At 38.5% G+C, this 25801-nt stretch overlaps 1 protein-coding gene across 2 annotated transcripts in view; it reads left to right on the plus strand.

The window, feature by feature from the left end:
* The window catches only part of CNTNAP5 (contactin associated protein family member 5), a 772957-nt gene that overhangs the window by 609892 nt on the left and 137264 nt on the right, over positions 1–25801 (plus strand). For both annotated transcript variants that reach the window (XM_040619104.1, XM_008686098.2), the window contains exon 14: positions 11470–11626. In XM_040619104.1, the coding sequence (XP_040475038.1) occupies positions 11470–11626 (157 nt within the window). The remainder of the gene's footprint in view (positions 1–11469; positions 11627–25801) is intronic.

Below are 25801 nucleotides of genomic sequence, written 5' to 3' on the forward strand. Positions count from 1 at the left end.
AAATCACCTCTTATAATTACTAGTAAGTAATACATGTGTAAGAAATATTTAATTCCTCATTGTCTCCTGTGAAGTGCATGCACCTTAGGGGATACAAAGATTTTTAATACTGTGCTTGACATAAATGTTTTACAAAATAATGAAATAAATTTCCTGTCTTCGAGAGACTATAATCTAAAAGTAAATATGAGGTACAGCCATAAAGAATGGCCTGACCAAGTAGGAAGCTTATTATAGGATTGGAAATGGAGGGGATATCATTTGCACTGATATCCGGTTATTTAAAGGGATTTTTAAATGACATTTAGTATTAATTTCCTTTCTGAATTGCAATTTCACAATAGAAATTTGGAAAATTTCTTGCATGAGGTGATTTTCAATGGCTGCATAATAATTCCTTATGTGATTGTGTGGCAATTTATTTAATCATTCCTCTATTGAACGGATTTAGATTATATCCCAATTTTTTAAAATTCTGAATAATACTACTATGAACATTTTTAGCAAGAAATATTTTAAAAGATCTTTAGAAGTAGAGTTGTAAGACTAAAAAAAAAAAAAGATTGCCAGTGTTCCTCTAGAAAGTTTGTCTAATGTTTCGGACAGCAAACAGCTAAGATTTTCATATGAAAAAAATGAGGTTGGTCCTTGAAGCCCAAGTCCCAGTGGTCAGAATTTTAGTGGAGGACTGTTTGCAGTTTTCTTTCCCTGGAACATGATTTCTTTGGGGAAAGTCCTAGAGAAAGAGGAGACTGGTGAATTCTTAGGTGTGTGAGATTCTCCCAGAGATTCTCCCATGGTCTTTCCTGAATTCAGGATTATGAGTAGCCCAGCCAATGGGAATGAGATGGGAGTGAGGACCTTAGCTCAAAGACAGTTTTGAATTATTTGTGCATCCAGTGCTGTCTATGTCCCCTATGTATCTGGGTTCTCATGTTGACCCCACATGTGGAGACCAGTCCCCAAGGCTGGGCTTCCATTCTTTCATCTGTAAAGAGAGAGTGTGGGCTGCCTGGATGTCTTGTGTTGACTAATTTATTGGTTGTTTTCAGAGTTTGTATCTGAAGAATTTTAACTGCTAAATATTGTCACTAAAGCTGTTGAAAAACCCAGTGGTTTCCTCCTTTGAATATTTTCTGAAAACATGTGTTCCCATTTCCCCCGTCGAAGCTGAATTCAGTCACATCTGGTTGTTTCTCCCAATCCCTGTTCCATGCTGATGAGTTTAGAGTGTACAACTGATGAAACCAGAAATAACTTAGCAGATGATGGTATTTCAGGAAACAACTTTTTTTTCAGATTTTTGCAATTCTCTATTTCTATGACCATGTGCAGACATTAGGCATTTTACTTTTCTAATTCTGTTTCTTATCCATTATTTTATTTTATTTTTTTACTATATTAATCAGTATAGGTTAAGCTATGCTATGGTAATAAATACACCCCATCCCAAGTCTCTGGGCTTCACACAATGACGGTTTCTTTCTTCTCACATTACAGTTGATATGGAGAGGGAAATCTTGCACCATCCTTCTCACCCAACATCTGAAACTACTACTTTCAAGTTTATCCTACCAGAGAAATGGTGTGTTCAACCAAAGATCTTATTTTATTAGAAGTTCCCACACATTTATCATAGCTGGTCATTTTCCCCTGCAAGGGTCCTATCTCCATGTTTTTGGCACATTTAGAAGTAAAAAGGTCTGTGAGTCTTTGTTGAAGGTAAGTGTTCCAAACACGAGCATGCAGTGGTGGGCCTTAGGGACCCAGAACCACGAGCTCAGGTTTGCCCTCAGTTACCATGTGACTTGGAACAAGTCATTGAACCTTGCAAGGCCTCTTCATTATAGCTCTTAAGATAAAATATACTGCCTAATGCAAGGTATTATTATATTCTCTCACAAAATATAAACAGTGTAAATAGAAATATTTAAGTTATTCATTTTGTCTATCTCTTTGCCTAACCAGGAAGAATCCCTGTGGCCCATTCTAGAGAGGTTTATATAGTCCTGTTTTAAATAACTCCATCAAAGTGATTTTTGTCATTTGTTTTGAGAGGGCAGTATCATTAATCTTTTCTGCCCCCTCCCTTTTGTGCTCACTTCAATTAAGTAGGCAGGGAAAAGAGACCATTGAACAACATTATAAAAATGTTAATTCCTAATGTCACTGAGTAGCTCTTAATCACACTATTAGACATATGTTCTGATTTAATGATCCTGACCAGCAAACAGTAAGACCAAGATTGACTTTGATGAATGTCTACCATTATTTTCTGATATGGATGAGGTTGTTTTTCTTTCTAACTAAATGTTTCCTCAGAAATGATATTCTACTTAGAAAGATTGTATAAAATGCTTTGTTTGGTGGTCAGAATCTTCTTTCCTAAACCAGTGTTTTGATGATTTGTATTTTGATCATACAAGGAAACATTTTGGTGCAATCACCTGTAATTATTTGCCCTTTCAACTTGGGTGGCATCTTTTTCTCCCTCTTATTTCTCAAGCCCACATGCTCAGTTATAGTCAGTGAAATAGCTTATCTTTAGTATGTGAAGGAATCTTATTATTTCAGAAAGTTGCTTCCTAAGGATGCTGTAGTGAATTTTCAGTCTCCTTTTGTGTCTCATACCTGCACACACTCTTCCCAGTGGCACCATCCCCCCCAATGCCAAGCCTCTAGTGAAATGTCACGATTTCCATGGTATTAAACCATTTACATGAAACCTTTCTCAGGACTCCTAGATAAAATTTATAGTCTCTTAGTCTGGGCTTCCCTAGCCTTTTATTAACTGCTCTATTTTGGCCCTAATGTCATTCTGACTTTCATTTCTCTCAGCTGTGTACACGTCCTTCTTCTCCTAAATGTTATGAGCTCCTCTGGGGCAGTGATAGTCTGTTAAAATTATATCACTGGGCTACACAGCATGACTTTCATATAGCATAGAATTAAGAAATAATTGAATGGAATTATACACACACACACACATACACACACACTAATTTATACCATTATATTTAATTACATTGTTTCATAAATCATAGATATATGTGATATGTATGTATATATATATATATGTATATGTGTATATGTATATATATATATATAAAAAATTTAAGTCTTATGTTATTCTATTAGTGGAACCTGTGACAGGTGACAGTCTAGTGATCAGACATTGGAATGATTCCTCCAAAATCCTATGCACAATTTCTAACCAAATGCATGGGTGGGAGGCATTGAGCCTAGAAAAGATGAACCAGGACTATTACCATTGGAGAAAACTGTTATCTGAAATGCAGGAAGATCTAAGCACCATATTTGAAGGGGACAAAGATAGGTGGGACAGTCAAGGTTCCACTGGCAGTAATTAGCACTGAGTGAGGACAGGCTCAGAGTGAACTTAGACTGGGTTCAAGTAAGGAGTATGTGGGAAAGGAAGAAAGGCAACTGCAGAAGGCGACTAAGAAAGACTCCCAGAGCAGCCCCTGGAAGTGCCTGCTGCAACTGCTTACATATATGGGCCGGAAGATAGATAATTAGTTGGGCCAAAACAGAATTGATGTTTCTCTTTATTTTCCTCATCCTATATTTCTCTTTCTTTATGTTTCTAACCAAATTGCAAATCCTTTGAAAGCAGAGCCATCAACCTTTCTATTTATTTCCTTATAATCCCTACAGAATATCTTTATGTGGTTGATATCTATTATATTTTCAGTTATTGTCACACTAGTGTCATCCACTCAGGTGCAGAAGCTCAGTGGCACACAGCATTCAGTACTTACTCTCAGCTCCCATGTCTGTGCATCAGATGTGACAACTGTGCTTCATGTGACTCATCCTGAGCCCAAGTTGGACAGGTTGTGACTCCCTGTGACATGTTCTCCTGGTTGTGTCAGAGAAGATCCCCAGGGGAAAGTGGAACCATACATAACTCTTAAGGTCTAGACTCTTAATGGACACACTGCCATTTCTGTCCACATTCAATGGGCCAAAGTATGTAGCAAGAGCAAGTCTAACATCAAGGGGACAGTGATGTTTACTACTCCCATGAAGCCATTATAACATATATTTACTGATCAGTATAGACATTTTTGAAGCTGTAAAAGAAATGAGCTCTAAAATCTTTTTGTTGCTCATTGAGTTTACCGGAATTTAAGGCTATGAGCCTACTACTTGTAAACTTAGAAATAAAATGAGGAAAAACAATAAAAACAATGACAACAGCTCAACATGGTAGCACGGTCTCTGTATATTTACAGAACTTTCCAGCTTCATGCTGGGTTTGTTTGGAATTATGTTTGGACTGTGCATAGTAGTGGCAACAGCCAAATTCTCTTGGCTGTGGCTGTAATTATCACTGAGAAGCTATTGTGCTTATTGTTTCCTCAGTTATCAAGACTTTAATTTAAACAATTGCAAGATTAGGGAGGGATCTCCAATTTGAATTCTGTTCAACAACTCAGTGATTAAGCCATAAAAGTGTGCAGCTAACCTGCATCATGATCTGTTTTAAATTTCTGACATCAGGAAAATCATAACTTGAATTAAACATGTACAGGTTGGGTTTCTGCTTAGGCGTTCTATAAGACTTATTTTGATTTTTCTCTCCTTGAAATCTGTCTCTGTGTATAGCATACAAATGTCTCGCTGGAGGAAGCCTGTGTTTATGCACTGTTTCTCAAAACTCATAGTTTGACCTTCTATAATGCTTTAAGTTCAAATATAATACTTTTCTGATGCTGTTCATATAGGAATTAATATAGGCATAATTTCTGAGGTCAAAAGTGAGGATAAGGACTGCTCCTCATCTGCATTCTCTTGTATCTCTCTGCTTGTCTTTCAATCTCTCTGTCCCTATCTCTCTCTCTCTCTCTCTCTCTCTCTCTCTCTCACACACACACACACACACACACACACACACACACACACACACACAAACACTGCCTCTCTGAACTCAAATTCCTTTTATAAAACATTCTACCATATGCAGTTCATTTCCATCTTCCTTTGGCTCAGTTGTGAAAATTATTTTCCAAGTTTATGTTGCAATACCTTCTTGAGGATAATTAGAATAATAGGAACTTAGGGTTTGTTAATCTAAATGGGATGTAAGGTACACACAGAAATTTCTACATGAGCCCAAGGATAGAGAAAAGCTTTAGAGTCTTGGACTTCATCCTTGCCCTGATTAAGAAAGAGTCTCCTCATGTTGAAATGACCTGAGGGGAGTTTTGTGGTAAGGAGTTATTATGGACAAACCTAAGTCTACATATCCTGGGTGGTACACTATGTCGAGGGAGTTACATGGTGGTCTGCACAATTTTCTATTTTAACTTATTTGTCAAATACCCTAGCCACATTAAAATTTGGGGAACAATTCAGGTTCTAAGAAATGGGTGTAAAAAAAAAAGAAAAGAAGAAGAAAGAAAGAAAACTGAGAAACTCAGAATGTTACAGAGCTTTTGAAAGGAAGTCCAGCTACAGAGCAAAAACTGCCTCTTAGTTTGTGTGCTGTCTTTAGCAAAACCAAGCATACTCATGGCTGTCTTCTAGAAATTCCTGTTGGGGAAGTCCTGGGAAGGTTCTAGCAACCAATCTAGCATTAAATTCTGCTGTGGGATTATTAGTGTGTATGAATGTGTAATAGATATATTTATGAATGTGTTGTCTATATTTTAGTGATTTTAAGAGATTATCCATCACTTGCAATTTTCTTTTCTTTTCTTTTTTTTATTATGATATGTTAGTCACCATACAGTAGTACATCATTAGCTTTTGATGTAGTGTTCCATGACTCATTGTTTGCATATAACACCTAGTGCTCTATGCAATACATGCCCTCCTTAATACCCAACACTAGACTAGCCCATCCCCCCACCCCTCCCCTCTAAAACCCTCAGTTTGTTTCCCAGAGTCCATAGTCTGTCATGGTTTGCCTCCCCCTCTGTCCTCCCCCCCTTCATTTTTCCCTTCCTTTTCTTAATGATCTCCCTGCTATTTCTTATGTTCCACAAATAAGTGAAGCCATATGATAATTGTCTTTCTCTGCTTGACTTATTTCACTTAACATAATCTCCTCCAATTCCATCCATGTTGATGCAAATGTTAGGTAATCATCCTTTCTGATGGCTGAGTAATATTCCACTGTGTATATGAACCATATCTTCTTTATCCACTTGTCTGTTGAAGGGCATCTCAGCTCCTTCCACAGATTGGCTATTGTGGACATTGCTGCTATGAACATTGGGGTGCATATGGCCCTTCTTTTCATTACATCTGTATCTTCGGGGTAAATACCCAGTAATGCAATTGCTGGGTCATAGGGTAGCTCTATTTTTAACTTTTTGAGGAACCTCCACACTGCTTTCCAAATTGGCTGTACCAACTTGCATTCCCACCAACAGTGTAAGAGAGGCCCCAGTTTTCTTAGTTATCACTTAAATCCACCCATATGTATTTTGTTGAAAGGCCCTAAGTTTTTGTTGCATTTTGTTTCTTTTTTGTTTTGTCTTTTCTTTTTTTTTTGTTTTGTTTTGTTTTTTGTTTTTTGGCCCTAAGTTTTTTAACCATGTATCATTTCCCCACATGCCAGAGCACAGTGGCATAACATAGGGATTGAACCCATAGACTCTTGGGCAAGAATGCTTAGGTTCAAGTCCTGACTCTGAACTTCTAATTGTATGGCCCCAAGAGAGTCACTTAAACCTTCTCTGACTTAGTCCCTTTATGGGTGAAGTGAAGTATAATACCTACCTCCTAGGACAGCAGTGATGATTAAATGGGTTAATATATGTAGAGCACATTAGAATACTGCTGTAACCTAGCACATCCTCAGTGATGTTTCCTATTGTCATTTTTATAAGCCTCATGACAAATGATTGATCTTGGTCTGGTGATACTCTATTTGGTACTAACAAAAAGCACCTTCTATGCTTACTTACTGCCACAAACTGATATCATTCACTCTAAGCCATAAACTTTCTTAGGAGGGTTTTTTGTTATATCTTAGTGATTTTTTCTAAATCCTGCATGCAGAGGACCTCACCACCTCTCTGAGGCCTCCGAATCTATTGCGGAGTTCCTGGTGGTGTCATACTCCAGGGGGACCCAGTCATCCCACATTCTTCTCCTAGGTTTTCTTGTGGAAATCCACTGTAAGAGGGGCTGTACATGAAACACTGCTTCTTTGACAAGAGTCTGACCCCTAAAATCCTGTAGCACAAAGCAGTGTGTGGACTTTCCTTTCTGGGGTACATAAACTCTGTCCCTCTCAGTTTAGAGTTCTGATCCAGTAAGTGATACTATGTGTGTGTTTAGCTCCAGGAGAGCCATTTGTCTCTGTGTGTGTGTGTGTGTGTGTGTGAGAGAGAGAGAGAGAGAGAGAGAGAGAGAATGAGAGCACAAGCTGGGGGGGAGGCAGGAAGAGGGAGAAGGCGGCTCCTTGCCAAGCAAGGAGCCCAATGTGGGACTCAATCCTAGGACCCTGGGATCATGACCTGACCTGAAGGCAGACACTTAACCGACTGAGCCACCCAGGCATCCCACCATTTGTCTTATTCATACCTGCCCCATATCTTTTGAGTAGCAGTTCTGTGTTAGTGAAAATTCACATTGTGAGTCCTGCCTCTGCCGCAAGTCAGAATTCACATCCCTGTCTCCTTTCCAACTGGGATGCAAGCATGTCAGCTCTGCTTCCCTAACCAGACCCCTGTGTACAGCTCTGACTGGAGGTGAGCGCTGAGACGCAGGCTCTGCATAGAGCTTCTATTAAGAGAGTTAGGATGAGGGGCCACAGAAACTTCTCTCTTTGGAGGGATGGGGCCTATTGACCTGAGATCCTTAGAAAGGAGTGGTTGTGGTGCTGGCAGCGTAACATCTTCGTCTGGGAAGGTCTCCAACATTTGACTTTCAAGGGCAGTGAGCCAGGCAGAGTTCCCTCCGTAGGCCAGTGAGCAACATGATGTGCCCATTAGCCAAAACCCCATTTCTTCCTTGGTCATGGTTCTGTGGCAGCCTGATATCTTCTTGATAAATACTCTTTGGCTTGGAGCTATCACAGTGAATTCTTAGCTTGTAGCCAAGAACCTGATTAATATATGTTCTATTTTGCCTGTTTCCTGCTACTTTTTTTTTCAATTGAAACTTCCAATTAGAGTTTCCTCCGAATTTTGAAAATTATAGTTTGAAAACCTGGTGATAGATTTTAGGAAATTCCTTTATTTTACATTGATCCTACATTTCCTGATCCTTTACATTGAACGTTTCCTTTGTTTGCTGTGTTATCCTCCAGATGGCCAGTCATGTGTCACTTGTTCCTGATTTGAACTGTTGCTCAGTGTTTATTTATTTATTTATTTTTATCACTTTCTATCTGGACCACTCTAAAATTGCAGCCCACCCTTCTTTGCAGCTTACCTTACCTTGGTCTATAGTATTGTTTACATACGTCTTATTCTTTTCTAAATACCAAATTATTATCGGGGTGCCTGGGTGCCTCAGTCAGTTATGTGTCCAATTCTTGATTTTGGCTCAGGTCATGATCACAGGGTTGTGGGATCAAACCCCATGTCAGACTCCACACTGGGAATGGAGCCTGCTTAAGATTTTCTCTCTTCCTCTCTCTCTGCTCCTTTCTATCTCCCTCTCTCTTTCTCATTCCCTTTCTCTCTTGAATAAACAAATAAATAAATAGGAAATTATTTTATTATGATTACTATCTGTTTCCTATAATTACAAAGTAAACTTTGGGAGCATGTTTTCTTTGCTTTGTTGGTTTGGTTTGTCTTAAACTGATTTATCCCAAGTACCTAGATTAGTTCCTAGGATATTATAGACCTTCAGTAAATATTTGTTGAATGAATGCATATTGAGATATGTCTATATATTTATAATATGCTTTGCTCCTTCACTTTTTTAAACACCTGGTCTGAAGAAAATAAATCCAATTTCTCCAGTGGTTGAAATGTGCACCTAAGGTGTAGATTGCCTTCCTGACTATATCATTAGAGTCATGAATCAGGGCAAGTCCCATCCTTTCCGATCTTCAGTTTCCTTGTTTGTTTTGCTCCAAAGGAAAACAAACACAAAGGTGGGACATCTGAGAGGAAAATTTAGCAATGATTCTTCTGCTTTCAAATATCTGGGGGGGGGGGTATATATTTTTCCCCCTTTTTTCCTTCCTTTCTTTTACTCATTGACATGCATTCAGTGAACACAATTTAAAGCCTTTATACTAATTTCCAGGCATGAGGAGGGGACCCCAAGCCTCAGTTCTACAAGACACTGATGGATTTGAAACAAAACAAAGCCTTGGGCTGCTGTGAAACTTCTAGGGAGCTAAGATACCAAGTGAGAATTGGTGAAACTCCTAGAAAGCAACATAGACACCAGAAGCTGTGCACAAATTGGTTGTTCATAAATCATACCATTAGTAATGATGCTATTAATATGATTACAACCTTGGTTTAGCTCATGAACAAAAATAATCCATGATAATATTGAATATTACTATGTAATCTGGATTCAAGATTATGGGGGGGAGAGTCCTGAGCACTGCCAGAAGGAGGGAGAGGTGGGGAGATTTCTTCCCCTTTTTTGGACTCAGGGCCAACGTTGGTAAACATATTCACATATACAATGTTTTACTTTTGTGTTCCCTGGATTCACACACTGGGAAAATCGACCTAAGCTTACTCTACTCCCAAAAGTAGTGCTCTATGCCCTAAATAAACCCACCAGCTCCCTAGGCCACTTGAGTGTGGCTTATCTAAGCTAGACTCTAGAAATAAAGCAATTCATTTGAACTATTGTTCCATGATTTATAGCTGTTTGGAACTAGAGAAAATGGATTTATACTGTTGAGAATTAGTATTTAAAAAGAAGAGTCTGGTTAACAGACCTTGATAATTGGAATTCTAGCTTCAAAGATAATAAGGGGGCTTGGAACATTTTAGGCAGAATCAGGTGTGTTATTTTGGGGAGAGTATGGTCCTTCAGGCTGTCCTCCCTCTAACTCAGTAACTCTAAGATACTTTTGCTTTTCACAGTATCTTCCTGTTCTTTTCCTCATGACCTACTGATTCTTGGAGGCTCCAGATTGTCATTTCTCTTCCTACTTGCCTCAGTGACTTTCATAAGGATATCAGCACTGAGAGCAATCTGGAGAAAGTTGTTGCTATCTGTGCATATACAAATAATTTGTAAATTATGTGTTTGTATATCAGGAGTTGTATGCACAATTAAATCTTGACTTGGAAAAATTCCAACCTGGTAACATCATCAGACAAGTATTATTCTACTTTAAAATGGTACATCATTTAAAAATGGCCCCTAATAAGCATTTCTTTCATTTTTTAAAATAATCACATGTTAAGTGCCTGTTGTATGCCAAACAGAAACAAAACAGCAATTTCCAAAGGGACCTGGACATAACTCCATGCAGCTTGATGATGTATAATACCTCCATCTCTGCCTACAACCCGTTGCTTGGATGCACTATCATCTTCCCAGTAATAACTTTAATCTACTGAAATATTCCCAATCATAAAAGAAAACTTCAATGGATTTTACTATACTAAGCTTTTAACAAAACAAGCAAACAAACAAGCAAACAAAAAGGAAGAAAGAAATTCACAAAGACAAGACTCCAAAGCAGTTTTCTGTCAACTAGATAAACCAGAAATCAGAGTTTATATACCAACTTTGTATGGGTTAAATATGAACTTCGGAAGGAATTATTTGGTCCAAGCAGTATTGATCTTGAACAGGCTTTATTTTTTTCCTTCAAATCTTTGAATTTGAAATATATGACCTCTCTTTAAACAAATTAGAAGCTATGGCAATTCAGGGTACCAACACTTTTTCTTCACCTTAGTATCCACCTGTCCTCAGAGTCTATCAGAAACTGAGAACAATGTCAGGCCAATCTTGGCACTCATGCTGTTGTTTTTCCTTTGGTAGTTTTACAATGAAATTAATTTCTGTATCTGTTTCTTAAAAATTTTTGGTCTGCAATACCTGTCTGATTTGAGTTTGTGACTCTGCCTCTGACATTGTGATTGATCTACATACTACTATGTGAATACTTTTCATGAAAGTGTTGTTTATGTCTGTATCTGTATATGTCTATAGATATGGGTATAGATATAGGTATAGATATGTATATGGATTTTATATATATATATATATAGAGAGAGAGAGAGAGAGAGATTTGTATATATGTATAGATATATATATATATATAGATCCATATACAGGGTGAGAGAGAGAAAGAAAGGAAGGAGGAAAGAAAGGAAGAAAGAAAGAGGAAATGAGAGAGGGAGGATATATACAGATATATGTATTATATATACATGTTACATGTATAGAGATATACATATATATATATATATATATGTAAATATATATTTATTCTTCAAGACAATTTCATGTAAGCTTCTGACACTCTCTGCAAATTATCTTGTTTTTCAGATGGAACACCATTTACCTGGTGGATTGGGCGGTCCAATGAAAGGCACCCTTACTGGGGAGGTGCCCCGCCTGGGGTTCAGCAGTGTGAATGTGGCCTGGATGAGAGTTGCCTGGACATTCGACACTTCTGCAATTGTGATGCTGACAAAGATGAATGGTAATGGGGATCATGATCTTTCTGCAGTTGTGGGGGAAGCACATTAATTGATGCATAAAATTTCCCCCCAGAGAAAAAGACATGGGTGAGAAATTCAATGAACTAGGTCTCCCTAATGATTGTGATTGTTTTTAACTTTGAAAATTGCCAGTTCTATTACTTTTAGGGCTATCGCTGAGGTTTGTAGCATTAAACATGTTGTCACATCATCACCTCCCAGTCTGAACATTCCATTTTGTACAACAGAATGAAATGTAATACTAAGCTTTGTGACTTAGTCGGTGTTTCTATAATGTGTGGACTATAGGTTCTGGAAGAGAGTGTGGGAGATAGGGATGGGCAATTATACAGACCGTATCTTCATTCTCCCATTGTCCCACTGATGTTTCAGTCACCAGACTACCTTATCATAGAATAAAAATATAGCAAAGAAAATTTATATTTATTGAGCATCTACTTAATCTTCACACACACACACACACAAAACTTATTAATTCCTTATAATTTTCCCACATTTGCATCTTAAGATTGAGGAATACAGTTTACAAGAAGTTAAATAATTTTCCCAAGGTTATACACATGTATTAAGTGACAGGTCCAGAACTTGAACTCAGTTATGGCAGGTACCAGGGTCATTCTTGCTCTCCCACACAATGTTGTTTTTGTAAGATAAAGCTTAGTTTCTGGTTCTTATATCCATAACATCTACTTTGCCTTTGTCCTCCAGGTGAACTGCCTGTTTTTCACTGTATTATGAAAGTATGCACAGAACATTTCCAAACCTGCTTTTGTTTTCACTAAATTTAAGGCATTCTTTAGTTTTGGCTTTGTAATTTTGCTTGCTTCATGAAATTCTGCTCAGATATAATTAAAAATTCCTATGTCAAGCTGCTCTCAACCCACTTGAATTTTCTTTTAAGTACTTTTTCTTCACTGTTCAAATTGATAACAGCAGGGACTGTTTTGAATGAAATTTAAGGTACAGTCAAACTCTCAGTTCAAAAGGGAAAAGAGCAAATGCTTGCCTTCACTGGGTTCTACTAAATGGGCCACCTCATCAGAATGCTGTAGGGCTGCTTGGGCCCCAAGACAAGTTACCTGGCTGCCTTCTTCTAACCTTAAAATCTTCATGTGGGTAAATTCAGACAAAGTTGACTGGAGGTAGTTTGGACTTCTCCATTCTTTGGGCCCCCACTTTACCCTGCAGTGCCTTCTCTCATAACATCATGGAGGAGTGCAATCAAATATAATAATTTTGAATAGTGAGTATGTGTCTTTTAATATTGTATCCCTCAAGATCTACTCCTTGTACAGTAGAAACTCAGTGGTAGTTCCCTGAATAGAATAATTTAGAAGAATTTTGAGGAGAAGGGGTGACCACAAAATGGCTCCTACAAGCTTGAAAGATATGTATGGAGAAGTTATATGGTTTTGTTGCCAGGAAAACATTCAAAATGATCTGCAACCAGTAGCTTAGATTCACTCATTTTTGTGTGATTCATTAATTCCTCTTCTCTATGCTTGATATCAGAAATTTACAGATGTATAGAACTGAATGGAAACACCTTTATTTCATTATGTATATTCAGGGAAGTTGATATGGGGCAGTAGAATATAAAGGGAAGGGGAAGTATTTCTTCTAATTACCTTCACTCCCTTTTGGCTGAATTCTTGATTTTAGCTCATTTTATTTATTTATTTGTTTGATTGTTTATTTGTTTATTTATTAGCTTGTTTTTATTTCTTGTGGTGTGGCCCTTTCCATACTGAACACTGCCTCGGTGCCTTTCTTTCCTAGGGAACAACCAGCCAGGGCTGGGCTATCAGGGGCAGTGGGGGAGAATGACATCACATTACTTACAAGTGGAAAATAGGCCACCATGTTGAGCTTCCACACTGTCTTCTGTGGTACTTTCCACTGACCATCTCTTTTACTCAGATTCTAGTCTCTTCCTCTATTGACCCACTCACTAGCTCACTAAGCTCTGAACCTTTTATTTATTGACTTGACTTCATCACCTAGGCTGTACTCAGAGGAGTGTTTCAAAATGTCCTTTTTGTCGACTCTGGTGCTATCATACCTCTATCAACATAGAGGTTATTGCATATTTCATAACCCTTTCTAGTTCCTTTACAGTCAGGGAAAAAGTTGCATTATCTGCCACTTTCTGTGGCAAGTGAGCTCTATTAGGGTAGCAACATTTAGTTTTAGATATAAATTTTGTTCAACAACCCACGTAACAAGGATCAAGAGAAATGATCTGAACTTCCTTTTGTAAAGATGCCTAATTCACTGTGACTAGAATAACATGTTGAGCATCTCAGGGCAAAATTCAGGTGTGATCAGGGAGTTCCTTCTGTCATTCTTAGGAAGGAGCAGAGGCTGAGATTCCTGACTTAACTCTTCTGAATTGCACTCATTTGTCTCATGACAGTCACAGGCTATTATACATGTATCTGGAAAATACTTTGTTATAGAAGCAACTGTACTTACTATTCCATCTGCTATTTACTCATGTATCACCTGTTTACTGCATGCCTGGTCTTTGCCAGTCAAGCAGTCTGCTGTGCAGAGAAAGTCAAGGGCATTATAGTCTCTGCCCTTGAGGAACTCCCAGAACAGTGAGAAAGAAAGAGCTAGTTAGTTAGCCATAAATGTACTGTGTGATGAATTTGGTAATAAAGATAAATAAATAAATAAATATGCCGAGAGCTATGGTGGATATGGGCTGGGATAAGTGGCAGTCAGGTTTTGAAGGACCAGAAAAAGTTAGCTAAAATTAGTGTCGTACAGGTAGGTGGAACCTCCATATGCTCAGACAGGGAAATGTGAAATAATATAGAAATCACTACTTCCCCATGACAATATGGTGTGATTATTGCCCCATCTTCATGTGGGGAATTTACAGGAGAGGAAGGCAGGAAAGAAAACCAAATCCAGATCAAGAAGTTCGTTGTCTGTGAACTAACAGTGAGATCCCTTTGTCTGTAACAAGATTGTGAACACAGAATATCCATTCCACCATGAAACCTGGCAGAGCCTTGTGGAAATGCATTCATTTCTTGTCTATTCAAGTCTATTATTTACTGTAGAAGGGAAAAATGCAGAAGTGTACACAATCGTGAAATAGTCATGCTTTTTTAACATCTTCCAAGCACATTCTTTGCTTCCATGTGGTTAAGCTGGCATTCCAAACATTTCAAATTTTTGTTTCAGTCAAGCATGGTAATATCGCTAGTGTTTCTATGTGCTCCTAAGAAACCTCTAATATATCTGCCTTGTACAATTCCCTCAAGATTCTGCTCTTGGCAAAATTGATCAGAAACTGATTTGGGCTGGTAGAGCATCTAGCAGATAACCGTTTGATGTATTACAACTTCTAGGTAATATTGTTGCTAAAAAATGTTACCTATCGTATACTGTAGTGTTCTTGGCATTTTATATACTTCATCTCATAGCATCATCTCACCAACCCTTGAAGTGGGTTTTATCATCTCTTTTCCCCAGAAAAGGAAACTCAGGTTCTGGCACAGTAAGTGTGTTTAGTTAAGTCATGTGACTAAGGGGGCAGAGTAGGATCCAGCTGAATCCAAGGATGTTCTTGGTGACTACATGAAAGGAGCCACCAAGTTGAGATTCTGAGTTATGACAGTGGGTGGGGATACCAGAGAGACCTCTCCCAGGGCATCTCCAATCACATCGCGGGAGCCCATGGGTTTCTTTTTGCTGAATCAGGCTGCTAGGGGAGGCTTAGCCATCCTCTTGGCCTCTGGTAATTGACAAGAGTTTATTCTGTTTTAATCAACCTCTGTAACTGAATAAATTGCTGCTTTTTTTTTTTCAATGAGTCCGAGTAAATGAGGAAAATGATCAAGGGGTGGGTGTGAGGGGAAGTGAGTTAGCTCAGAAGATAGAGGTGGATGGAGGGGAAAGAAGAACTTGATGAACACCCAAAGCATGACTTCTTCTTAGAGTAAAGGGAAGTGTCAGGTAGGCACTGGAAATCAGATATACTACTGAGCTGAAATCTCCAGGGGGATGGAAAAAAAGAAAAAAAAAGAAGAAGAAAAGAAATGAGAAAACTTGAAATGAGTAACAGTTTTACAGTCAATGATAGCTTGCAAAGGAACTTGTCTTCAACTTAATGGTTCAACGTATAGGAGTTCTGCCAATTGGGTGTTTCTGATCCTGTGACTTCTGACTGATAGACAGTAGAGAATAGCAAAGGACAGTGAGGATAGCTCCAGGCTGGAGACAGTGCAGGGGTGGGGCTCTCTAGGGTGTGAAACTGTCAACCAGGTAGACAGATCCAAAGGATGGTTCTGGCAGCAAGTTGAAGGAGGCAAGGAGATCTTTCAAAGTGTGCCTCTTGGTGGTAGACTGCGGTCCTAATGAGGATTTCTTTCAGCCAGACAACCAAGTATAACTGAAACGAAGCTCTATTGCTTAACAGTAGAACATCATTTAAAATTTAGTCATAAGAAAATATAGATATTTTTATTTGATTTTCAGTAACTTTGTTCTTTGCCTCTTGTCCTTTATACGCCCTTATATAAAGTAATATGGTACAAGATAGGAAGAGAAAATGATGTAAGGTTTAAATTCTGGTCATCTGGTCACCCAAAAAAGGGAACCTATTATTCTGTTTCTTAAAAAAAAATACAGGATATTTTTAGGCTTTTTTTTTTTTTTGGATATGGAATCCTGAAGCTTCAAACCACTCTTTAGCCATTGATTCCACTTCTCTACCACAGAGAGATTATTTAATAAATGGTGTCAAATCCATGAATGAACAATTGAATGACTTCTATTGGACATATTTTTACTTTTCGTAGGTCAGGCTATGGTCATTCTAGGATTAACTGATCTTTATTTCATTGTTAGCTGTTATCCATCTTTTATAACTTCACAAGAAAAATTTACCCAAAATTTAGCTTAAACTTTCCACTGCACATTCATTTTTCTTCTGGCTATCAAAGAGTAGTTAGAAATGGCCACTCTGCCCCAAAAGTTATCTTTTAAAAAATATTTATTTATTTATTTATTTATTTATTTATTTATTTATTTTGAGAGAGAGAGGGAGAAAGAGAGAGCATAAGCAGGGGGAGAGGCAAAGGGAGAGAATCTCGAGCAGACTCCCCACTAAGCATGGCCCCCAATGAGATGCAATGCTCAATTGCACGACCCCGAGATCATGACCTGAGCCGAAATAAAGAGTTGGATGCTTAAATGACTAAGACAATCCTTGCTCCCCAAAGTTATCTTTTTATACATTTGCCTTCAACTTTTTTCTTTGGTAAAATACATGTTTTTTTTTTTTTTAAGATTTTGTTTATTTATTCGACAGAGATGGAGAAAGCCAGCGAGAGAGGGAACACAAGCAGGGGGAGTGGGAGAGGAAGAAGCAGGCTCCCAGCGGAGGAGCCCGATGTGGGGCTCGATCCCATAATGCCGGGATCACTCCCTGAGCCGAAGGCAGATGCTCAACCACTGTGCCACCCAGGCGCCCCATTAAATTGTTGGCCAATTTGATAAGCACTGGCTCAAGTTTGAATCATTTAGAACAGAGCTGTTCATTTTCTTTTTTTTTTAATATTTTATTTATTTTGGTAAAATACATGTCTTATCCAGTCTCAGGACCTTGACCTTCATGAAGACACTTCATGCTTTTCCCATGAGATTTAATGAGAAAGTTGCCCTTAGGAGGAAGATGCTGGATACATTCAAAGAGTATAGGGTTTCCTCACATAAGCTATTCTTTGATTTCTCAGATCATTCTTCAACCTTCCATCCCTGCGGTTCCCAGACTTGGTGCAGTGAGAGTGCTTCATCCTTGGTAGTGTCTTAAGATGGGGCAGGAATCCTGAATCCTGAGAGAAAGGAAAGGATCATCTCAGAACACACTAAAGCTCTGTCTCTTATTTATTTATTTATTTATTTATTTATTTATTTATTTATTTATTTATTATCTCTGCTGGTTGAATTTTATTATTCATGAAACTGTTTATGAGCTATTCCACTGCCTATTGAGTTTTGGAAGTGCTCTTATTCCTAGCAGGCAGAAATTATGGAAGCTTTATCTGGATTTTTACTCTCACTGAATTTCCATATGCATCTAGCAATATAATCAGGGCCTGCTACTTAGAAGTATCCACGGCATATGGCAGGTCCTTTGTGCATTAACTGCTGAAAGAATGAATGAGATAATGTATACATGGGGTTTCCTTTCTTGAGATCCTCTCTCCCTGGCCAAATATGCCCTTCACTTGCTAGTTATAATCTGCTGTTTCATTTGTTAGTTTTTCACTTAAAATGTATGTTCTAGGGCAACTTGATTTTGGCTTGGTTACACAAAGTATACCATGACTAGATTCTGCATTTTTTTTAGACAGAATATTTTGTGGTGTATCAGACTGGAGAGAATAGGAGGCATCGCATTCACAAGAAAAGAAGGAACAATACAAAAAAGGGGAAAAAGAACTTATATCAGAGGTTGATAATTCAAAACCAATACATCAACCACATCATTATTTTATAAAATTCTAGTTGGAGAAAATAGCTGATATTTTACCAAAGACAACATTTAGGATTGTTGATTGTTTGTTTCAATTCAGTGATACCACCATCCTAACATCTATTTGGAAAATACTCAGTATAAGGACTTTAAGAGCTATTGGTTCTGGAAAACAAAACATAGTTATAGGATACTCCCTTTAACGCTTCTAAGAAACAAAGATGTAGACTGAGACTTCTATCACATTAGGTCTCTGTCAAGCTTTACAAATATACTATGTCTAAATTGTCTGTGGCATCACATTACTTGGGTAATTGCAAAGTTGTGAGTATAAGAAATAGAACTTGAAGCCAATATCAAGATTAAGAGTTTGCTAATTATGAACATTTTTTCATGTGTCTGTTAGCCATTCATATGTCTTCTTTGGAGAAGTGTCTGTTCATGTCTTCTGCCCATTTCTTGACTGGATTATTTGTTTTTTGAGTGTTGAGTTCGATATGTTCTTTATAGAACTTGGATACCACCCCTTTATCTGTACTGTCATTTGCAAATATCTACTCCCATTCAGTGGGTTGCCTCTTAGTTTTGTTGACTGTTTCCTTTGCTGTGCAGAAGCTTTTTATCTTGATGAAGTCCCAAAAGTTCATTTTTGCTTTTGTTTCCCTTGCATTTAGAGACTCATATGTGGAACATAAGCAATAGCACAGAGGACCATAGGGGAAGGGAGGGAAAACTAAATAGGAAGAAATCAGAGAGGGAGATGAACAATGAGAGACTCTAGATCCCGGGAAGAAAACTGAGGGTTTCGGGGGGTGGGGATAGGAGTAGGGAATAACAGGGTGATGGGTATTAAGGAGGGCACATGTTGTGATGTGTACTGGGTGTTATATCTAACTAGTGAATCATGGAACACCACATCAAGAACTAATGAAGTACTGTATGGTGACTAACAAAACAGAATAATAAAAAAAAAAAGAGTAGCGATTATTGCCCTTCTTGCAAGAGCAACTGGGTGAGAAATACTATATGAGCCAGGTCATTACTGGAATCAGCTGGAGCACCTACATTCTTTCCAGCTGGCTTCCTGGCCAAGACATTGTCCTATTAGCATCAATCTAAATTTCCCATATGATTGGGCCTCTGACAATCATGAGTTAGTTTCCTCCAGCATGGCCCTACTGAGAACAGATAGTGTCCCTGAAGCTAAAGTGCAGACTCATTCAAAGAAACACAGATTTAAAGTAAAAGTTCTATAATTATAAGCTTTAAGGATTTTCCCTAATATTTCCCCTGGCCCAGAGTGATTTTAAGCTTTAAGGATTTTCCCTAATATTTCCCCTGACCCAGAGTGATTTTATGGGTGATACCAGGACACCCTAAAATATAATTTTTTAAAAGGCTGCAATTCACTAAATTGGATAGTACCATTTTAGCAGGTCTGGGGCACCAGTTCTCACTGTCCAATCTTTTAACATTGTCATGACACGTTGATGCATTTCTGTAGCAATCACTTTGGAGCTCTTTCTTACTCCAAGCGTCCTTTGGGGAAGTGATAGCTGCAGTGTGACTAGGGACACACCATCAAGTGTGAGAAGCAACTCTCTCTTGTCAGAAAAAAAAAGGAAGAAGAAGAGCTGAAACTTGGAAATAAAGCAAAATCATGGATGATATTTATCCAGTAGTGATGCAAATAATTTTTTTCCAGTAAAGCAGATGACTCCAAAGATGGCCTGTTGAACAAACACTTTCATGAGGGATAGACTGGAAGCTGCCTCTAGGTCAGACTTGAGAGTGGCACCCCTTTAGCCCTGCTCACCCCCCTTGGATATGCACCCCCATACCATATCCTAAGGGACCTGGCTTAAAACCTCTCCTTCCCATTCAATTATGAACTATGAGAGACTCTGGACTCCAGTAAAGAAACTGAGGGCTCAAGAAAGGAAGGGGGTAGGGGATGGGGTAGCCAGGTGGTGGGTATTAAGGAGGGCACGTGTTGTGATGAGCACTGGGTATTATATGCAACTAATGAATTGTTGAACACTATATCAAAAACTAATGATGTACTATATGTTGGCTAATTGACCATAATAATAAAAAATAAAGATTAAGAGTTTGCATTTACATAGTACATTTTATATAACATTTTGATTTGTACTATTATTGTATAACAACACATTATAATTATACTTAAAAATGCAGTGAGTCTTTGGCTTCTATTTTAATTTGCCTACTTATCACTAAGTGTATAGGCATTACTCACCTAACAGTAGCTCTTACTCAGATCCAAATTACATGAGCTGCTTACCTCTTTTATCTACTCTGCAAGTTTGCTCACAATTGTTAGTTCTGATTCACCCAATTTAGGTTTCTATATTTAACAAAGCAAAAGAGGAATATTTCTCTTGCTTTTTTTTTTAATTTTAGGAGTTGATGTTCATAAAATAAATATGTTCTATTATATCTTTACTATAAAAATTCAAATATTTCAGAAATATTTAAGTAAAAAAGTAGTATCTTCTTCCTCACCACCACTTGGAATCCTTACTTGTACCCCATATGTAAAATCTGACACCTAGAGATAATAGTTGGGCATGTAGGGCATTTCCACATATAAATATCTTCCTATGCATACTCCACATTTACTAAATGTGAAGCCGCAACTTATTTTTTTCACATAAAATACGTCTTGGAGAGCTTATATGTGCCATCGTTAAATAAGCATGGAAATGAGTGCATCTTGTCCATTTTAATGGCTGCAAAGTATCCACAGTATGGTTGTATCATAACTTATTTTACCATTCCTTTATGATAAACATTGAACTTGTAAATGATTTTTCATGCTTAGAAAAAAAGCTACAATGAACGTTTTTCAGTCTTGATTTATACCCTTTTCCACTTTGAAAATTATTACTTCTATTGCAAAGATCCCCAGCTTAAAATTGTTAAATTATCCATTTGTGTTTTGATAGATGTGGCCAAATTGTTGAATGGACTTAGGTTTTTACATAGACCACAAAGGGATCAGGTCAGGACTGGACACCCTGACTCTGTGGGGGAAATGAGCCTCTCTACCTGAGGAGGAATGTGCAGAAGTCACCAGAGTCAAAACAGGGCCACACAGGAAGACATCAGTTATAACCGTTTTTTTGCTCAGAACTTGCTGGAACCCTTAGCCAAGCATAAACAGCTGGGATGGACCCCCGGTGTCATTTCTGCCATGCCTGAGGTCCAGGGGGACACTCTTGGCTAACTGCAGATGAATCCCAGCATCTCTGCACTTTTTTCCAAGGTGTAGAGTCTTCATCATTAAGGATAAGAAGGAGGAGGAGAAGAAAAGTAAGAGGGGAGGGAAGGAGGAAGAGAGGAAATAGTTCTATCTCTTTTGCAAATCTGCCTTATAGATTTTCAGTGAAAATATCATGAACTAATATGCAAAATACATTTAGAATGTACACAATTGTAGCTACTTTTTCTGGCAACACTCTCATTTTCTGGATATAAAATGTAATTTATCTCTAAGTAATACTTTATTATGTAATGAGATGATCAAATCCCGGATTTGTCACTTATTAACTATACAGCCTAAATCATTTAGCCTCTCTGGGCTTCAGGTTCCTATTTTATTTAAAAAAAGAGAAAGAAAGAAAGAAAAATAAAATGAGAAAGAAGAAGAAAGAAAAGAAAGAAAAAGTATCTTTGGGGAGTTGGGAAGTATTGGCTGAGTTAGCAGTAATTTGTGCATCGAGCAGATGTGCCATGAATTTGGTTCTCAAAAATTTGTTCGTCATCATATTTATTATTTTCCCTATTTTTACAGTATCTTAAATAAAAGGTAAGAGTCAACGTTGATTTATAGAAGTTAAACTAATTTCTAAGAAAAAAATACATATATCCATGTATGTAGAATTAAATAGCAGACAGAACAATCAAAGGTATCATTCAGCTATGAAACCCTAGGTGAAATGAGGAAAGAACAAGGAAGGCCCTCTTCCCAAAACAGGGCTGCCCTCTGAAAGTTCACTAGTGAAAATCACATGTAATGGATGGGTCTGCCCACAATAGAAATAAACCAAGAGATTGCTTGTAAATGTGTAACTGAAGAGTTTGTGGGCTCCCAGAACTCCTGTCAAGGTGACCCACATGTAATCTCAGGGAATGCAGGGCTGGAAAATGACTGCAAATTAGTAAACTGAAACCTAGTCGATTGAATTGTATCTTGTGTGGAGAAAGCCTGTGTGAACGGAATGGGGATTGTCAGCCCGAGACCCGTGAGGGCAGCTCAAGGACTCAGGGCTGGTGCTGTTATTCCAGCACTGCCTGGAGAAGATGTAGACTGACTGTGGGAAGGAGCAGCGTCCCCATGCAAGAGAGCTGCTCTCTGTAGGAGTGAGACCAGGAGACCAGAGGAGCACCATGTTTACAGCAAAGGTGTGCTGTTCAAATCCTGGCCCCTCCACTTGCAAATGATGCACCCTGGGAGGGTTAGTCACTTCTATAAAGTTCTGTTTCCTCTCCTCCACAAGGCAGGTGCTGATTACAACGTTGTCACTGGGATGTTCTGGGGATTAAATGAGATCATGTGTAAAAATCTATTTTTATGCTCACATGGCCATGGAAAGGCAAGAGGCAGCTCCCACGCTCACATTCAGTGATAGGAGGCATTCAGCTGAGCCACAGAGTCAGCAGTAGGTTCTAAGAATAGAGCCCTAAACTCGAGGAATACCTCTAACCCCTGTATCATTTTTTTTAGAAAGAACTCTTTGTGAAAGGCAACTGTGATTTTAATAAGCATGTTATTGTCCACTCTACTATGTTAAATATTTTGAATTTGAACCATACCTGGAAGAGACAGAGACCTCTTATCATAACAAGGTTTTAAGCAATAGAATATGAATCATGAATCATCACATTTAAGCAATAGAGTATGAAACTGGGAGTCTTATGGAGGAGAAGCAGAGTAGGAAGATAGTAGCGAGACTGGTAGCAGGAAGCCAGTGTAGGTAGCCATCGCCAAGGACCAGGCAGAGACCCTGGAGCTCCCTCAAGATAGAAGTGAGGCCAGGAGGGTGAGAACAAGGCAGCTGGATGGAATGACATAAAGCAGGTGAGCTTGGTGGAAGCTGTGGATTGAGAATGAGGGAGGAGTGAGGAAAAGAGGAAGGGAGGACGTGTGTATGTATGGCCTCCGCCACTGGGAGCAGGGGGCCTCATCCTTCACAGAACTGAGTAACACATACAAGCAGGGGAGCAGATCCTTGGAGCAGCAACGAGTGGGGCAGGGGGTCGGGTTGTAGCATATTCCTTGGAGGTGACTGTTGACCTCCAAGAGAGGTGGTCAGTCAGCAGCCGTGTTCATTGTGTGTGTGACAGGGAGGAAGGCAACACTGAAATGCTGCCACAGAGTGGAATGAGTTAGGGGCTGACAGCTTCCATGGAAATTAGCAATTACAGAGGACTTGCTTGGCCTGAAAGGAGAGAAGGCTGATTGTGGGAGTTGAAGAGGCAAGGGAGAAAAGGAGCGGGAGATAAGAGGGAGAGTGCAGACAGTTCTGGTAAGAACTTTTCTGGCCCTACTGAATGCTACTTTCATTAATATCCAGAGTGGGTTAATCAAATCACACCTCCAAAAATCTTCATCTGTGGTATCATTTTTTTAAATTAGCTTTATACTCATAAAACTTGAGGGTCATGATAATTTCTGAATAATAAAGTAATATTGGGTGGCCTTTGGCTGTATTCATATACCAAGGCCTGATTTTGTTTTTCTCACATCTATTTGAGAAGAGCACTATGAATTCAAGTTTCTAGAGTATTTACAGAAGAACTGTAGCTTCCAAAATATTTAAATATTTGCAAAATTGTCTTGTTTTGCCCTTCACTTTTCTTATGCTGGTCTCTTATGCTGGGAATGGAAAACAAGACTCCAGACATGATCTGGTCAGTTTAGGGCAGAGAAGAATGGATATGACCTCCTGGTGTGCACTTGTCTATGTGACCGCAGTGGATGCTTGCATTTGCTTTTTTTGGCAATCAAGTGACAACCAACCTTTAATCTAATCCTCTAGGTTTTTTTTATCAGGAAGTCTTGAGAAGGAAGACAAAGGGGAAATGATTGCCTTAACCAAAGTTAGGGTAGAATTACTGGCAAGCATCAATACAGTACCTCAGACTTGCAGACTTGCTTGTGGGCATCTTGCTGGTCGTTCCTCCCTTACAGCTACAGGGAGTGGAGGACGTCATGTCACCCACTCAGGGAAGGCTGTGCAGGGGGTCTTGAGGCTCATCCACTCACAGTCACACAGGGGCTTCACATGGGGCTAGGTCTTCAGTTTTTGCATGATTTGCTAGGTTTTCCTACCTTCTGCATAATGTATTTCGTTTTGTTTTGTTTCATTTTGTTTTGTTTCTTTCTTTTAAATGACTAAAAGAAATAAACATAGAATATGGAAACAAAAATCTCTCTTAATAGGCTCAGTTACCCAAACAACTCTGCTAAAAGAAACTTACAGGGCAGAAGTTAACCAAAATTGATTGGTTTATGAAAAAAAAAGTGATCATGTGACTTTTCACCACATTTTACCCCAATGATTCACTAAAGAAATCAGCTGCCCCTGTTTTGCTCTGCAATCGTGAACCTGGTAAAATCCCAAGATGTACATAAAGAAAGAGGAGACCACATTGCTTCTGACATGTTTTTCCATTAACTCGTGTGTGTGCCTTTTACCTTTGGAGCCTCCATGAGCGGCAGTCTCTGCCTAGCCTCTGCTCATTCATGCCAACAGTGAGGCTCCCTTTCTTACTTTCCTTTAAAAATTCTTTGTATTTCACATTTTTATTTCATACTTTACAGGGAATTTCAGTAACTATTTATTGAATCCCTATTTTGTATTAGTCAGTGTGTTAATAGTTTTATATCCATTATCTCCTTTGATTTATACAATATCAAATTGGCATTATTATCCCCATTTTAGAGATAGAGAAACTAAAGCCTAGAGTGACCTCACTGACATTTTATAATCTAGTGTAAACAGTCACATGGATTCAACCCATAATAGTCTGGTCCAAAGGGCAATACTTTTTCACTACAACACAACCATTTCTGTACTTATAAAGTATGTAAGTACCCTGTAGCCTCAGGAAGAATCTTGTATATCGTTCCAAAGGAAGACAAAGTCTATAAAGTGTCTGCCCTTGAGAAGGCAAGTTCAAACAAAAGAGAAAGGAAAACAAGTTAATGTGCAGAAAGAAATGTGCAGCGGTAGACTCCCTGCTTATCAATAGGTACCACCCTAATTTGTATCTGTGTATCATCTTGTACATTAAAATCCACCACCCCCCAAATATTCTACCCATTGATGTTTTGAAATGTTTGAATCATACCTGTCACTCACAAACTGAATTAAATCCAATTTTATTCTCACTGTGACCTGAAGAGAATGAATAAATAGGCAAAGGATCCTTGATGCCTAGGTTGTCCATAAGCCAAACACAACCCCCACCCTCACTTGCATTTTATTGGCCAGTGCAGTGTTGGTTCCCATTATTCTTTTTTTTTTCAGAATTTTAAATCCATTGTCAAGATTTAAAATTTGAGAAGTTTTACATTAATATTCCAGTCTGACCCACTTGTTTGACATTCATGAAAAGCATAATTGCTTGT

Source organism: Ursus maritimus, unplaced genomic scaffold (assembly GCF_017311325.1).
Source record: "Ursus maritimus isolate PB19 unplaced genomic scaffold, ASM1731132v1 scaffold_1, whole genome shotgun sequence".
NCBI classification, from domain to species: Eukaryota; Metazoa; Chordata; class Mammalia; order Carnivora; family Ursidae; genus Ursus; species Ursus maritimus.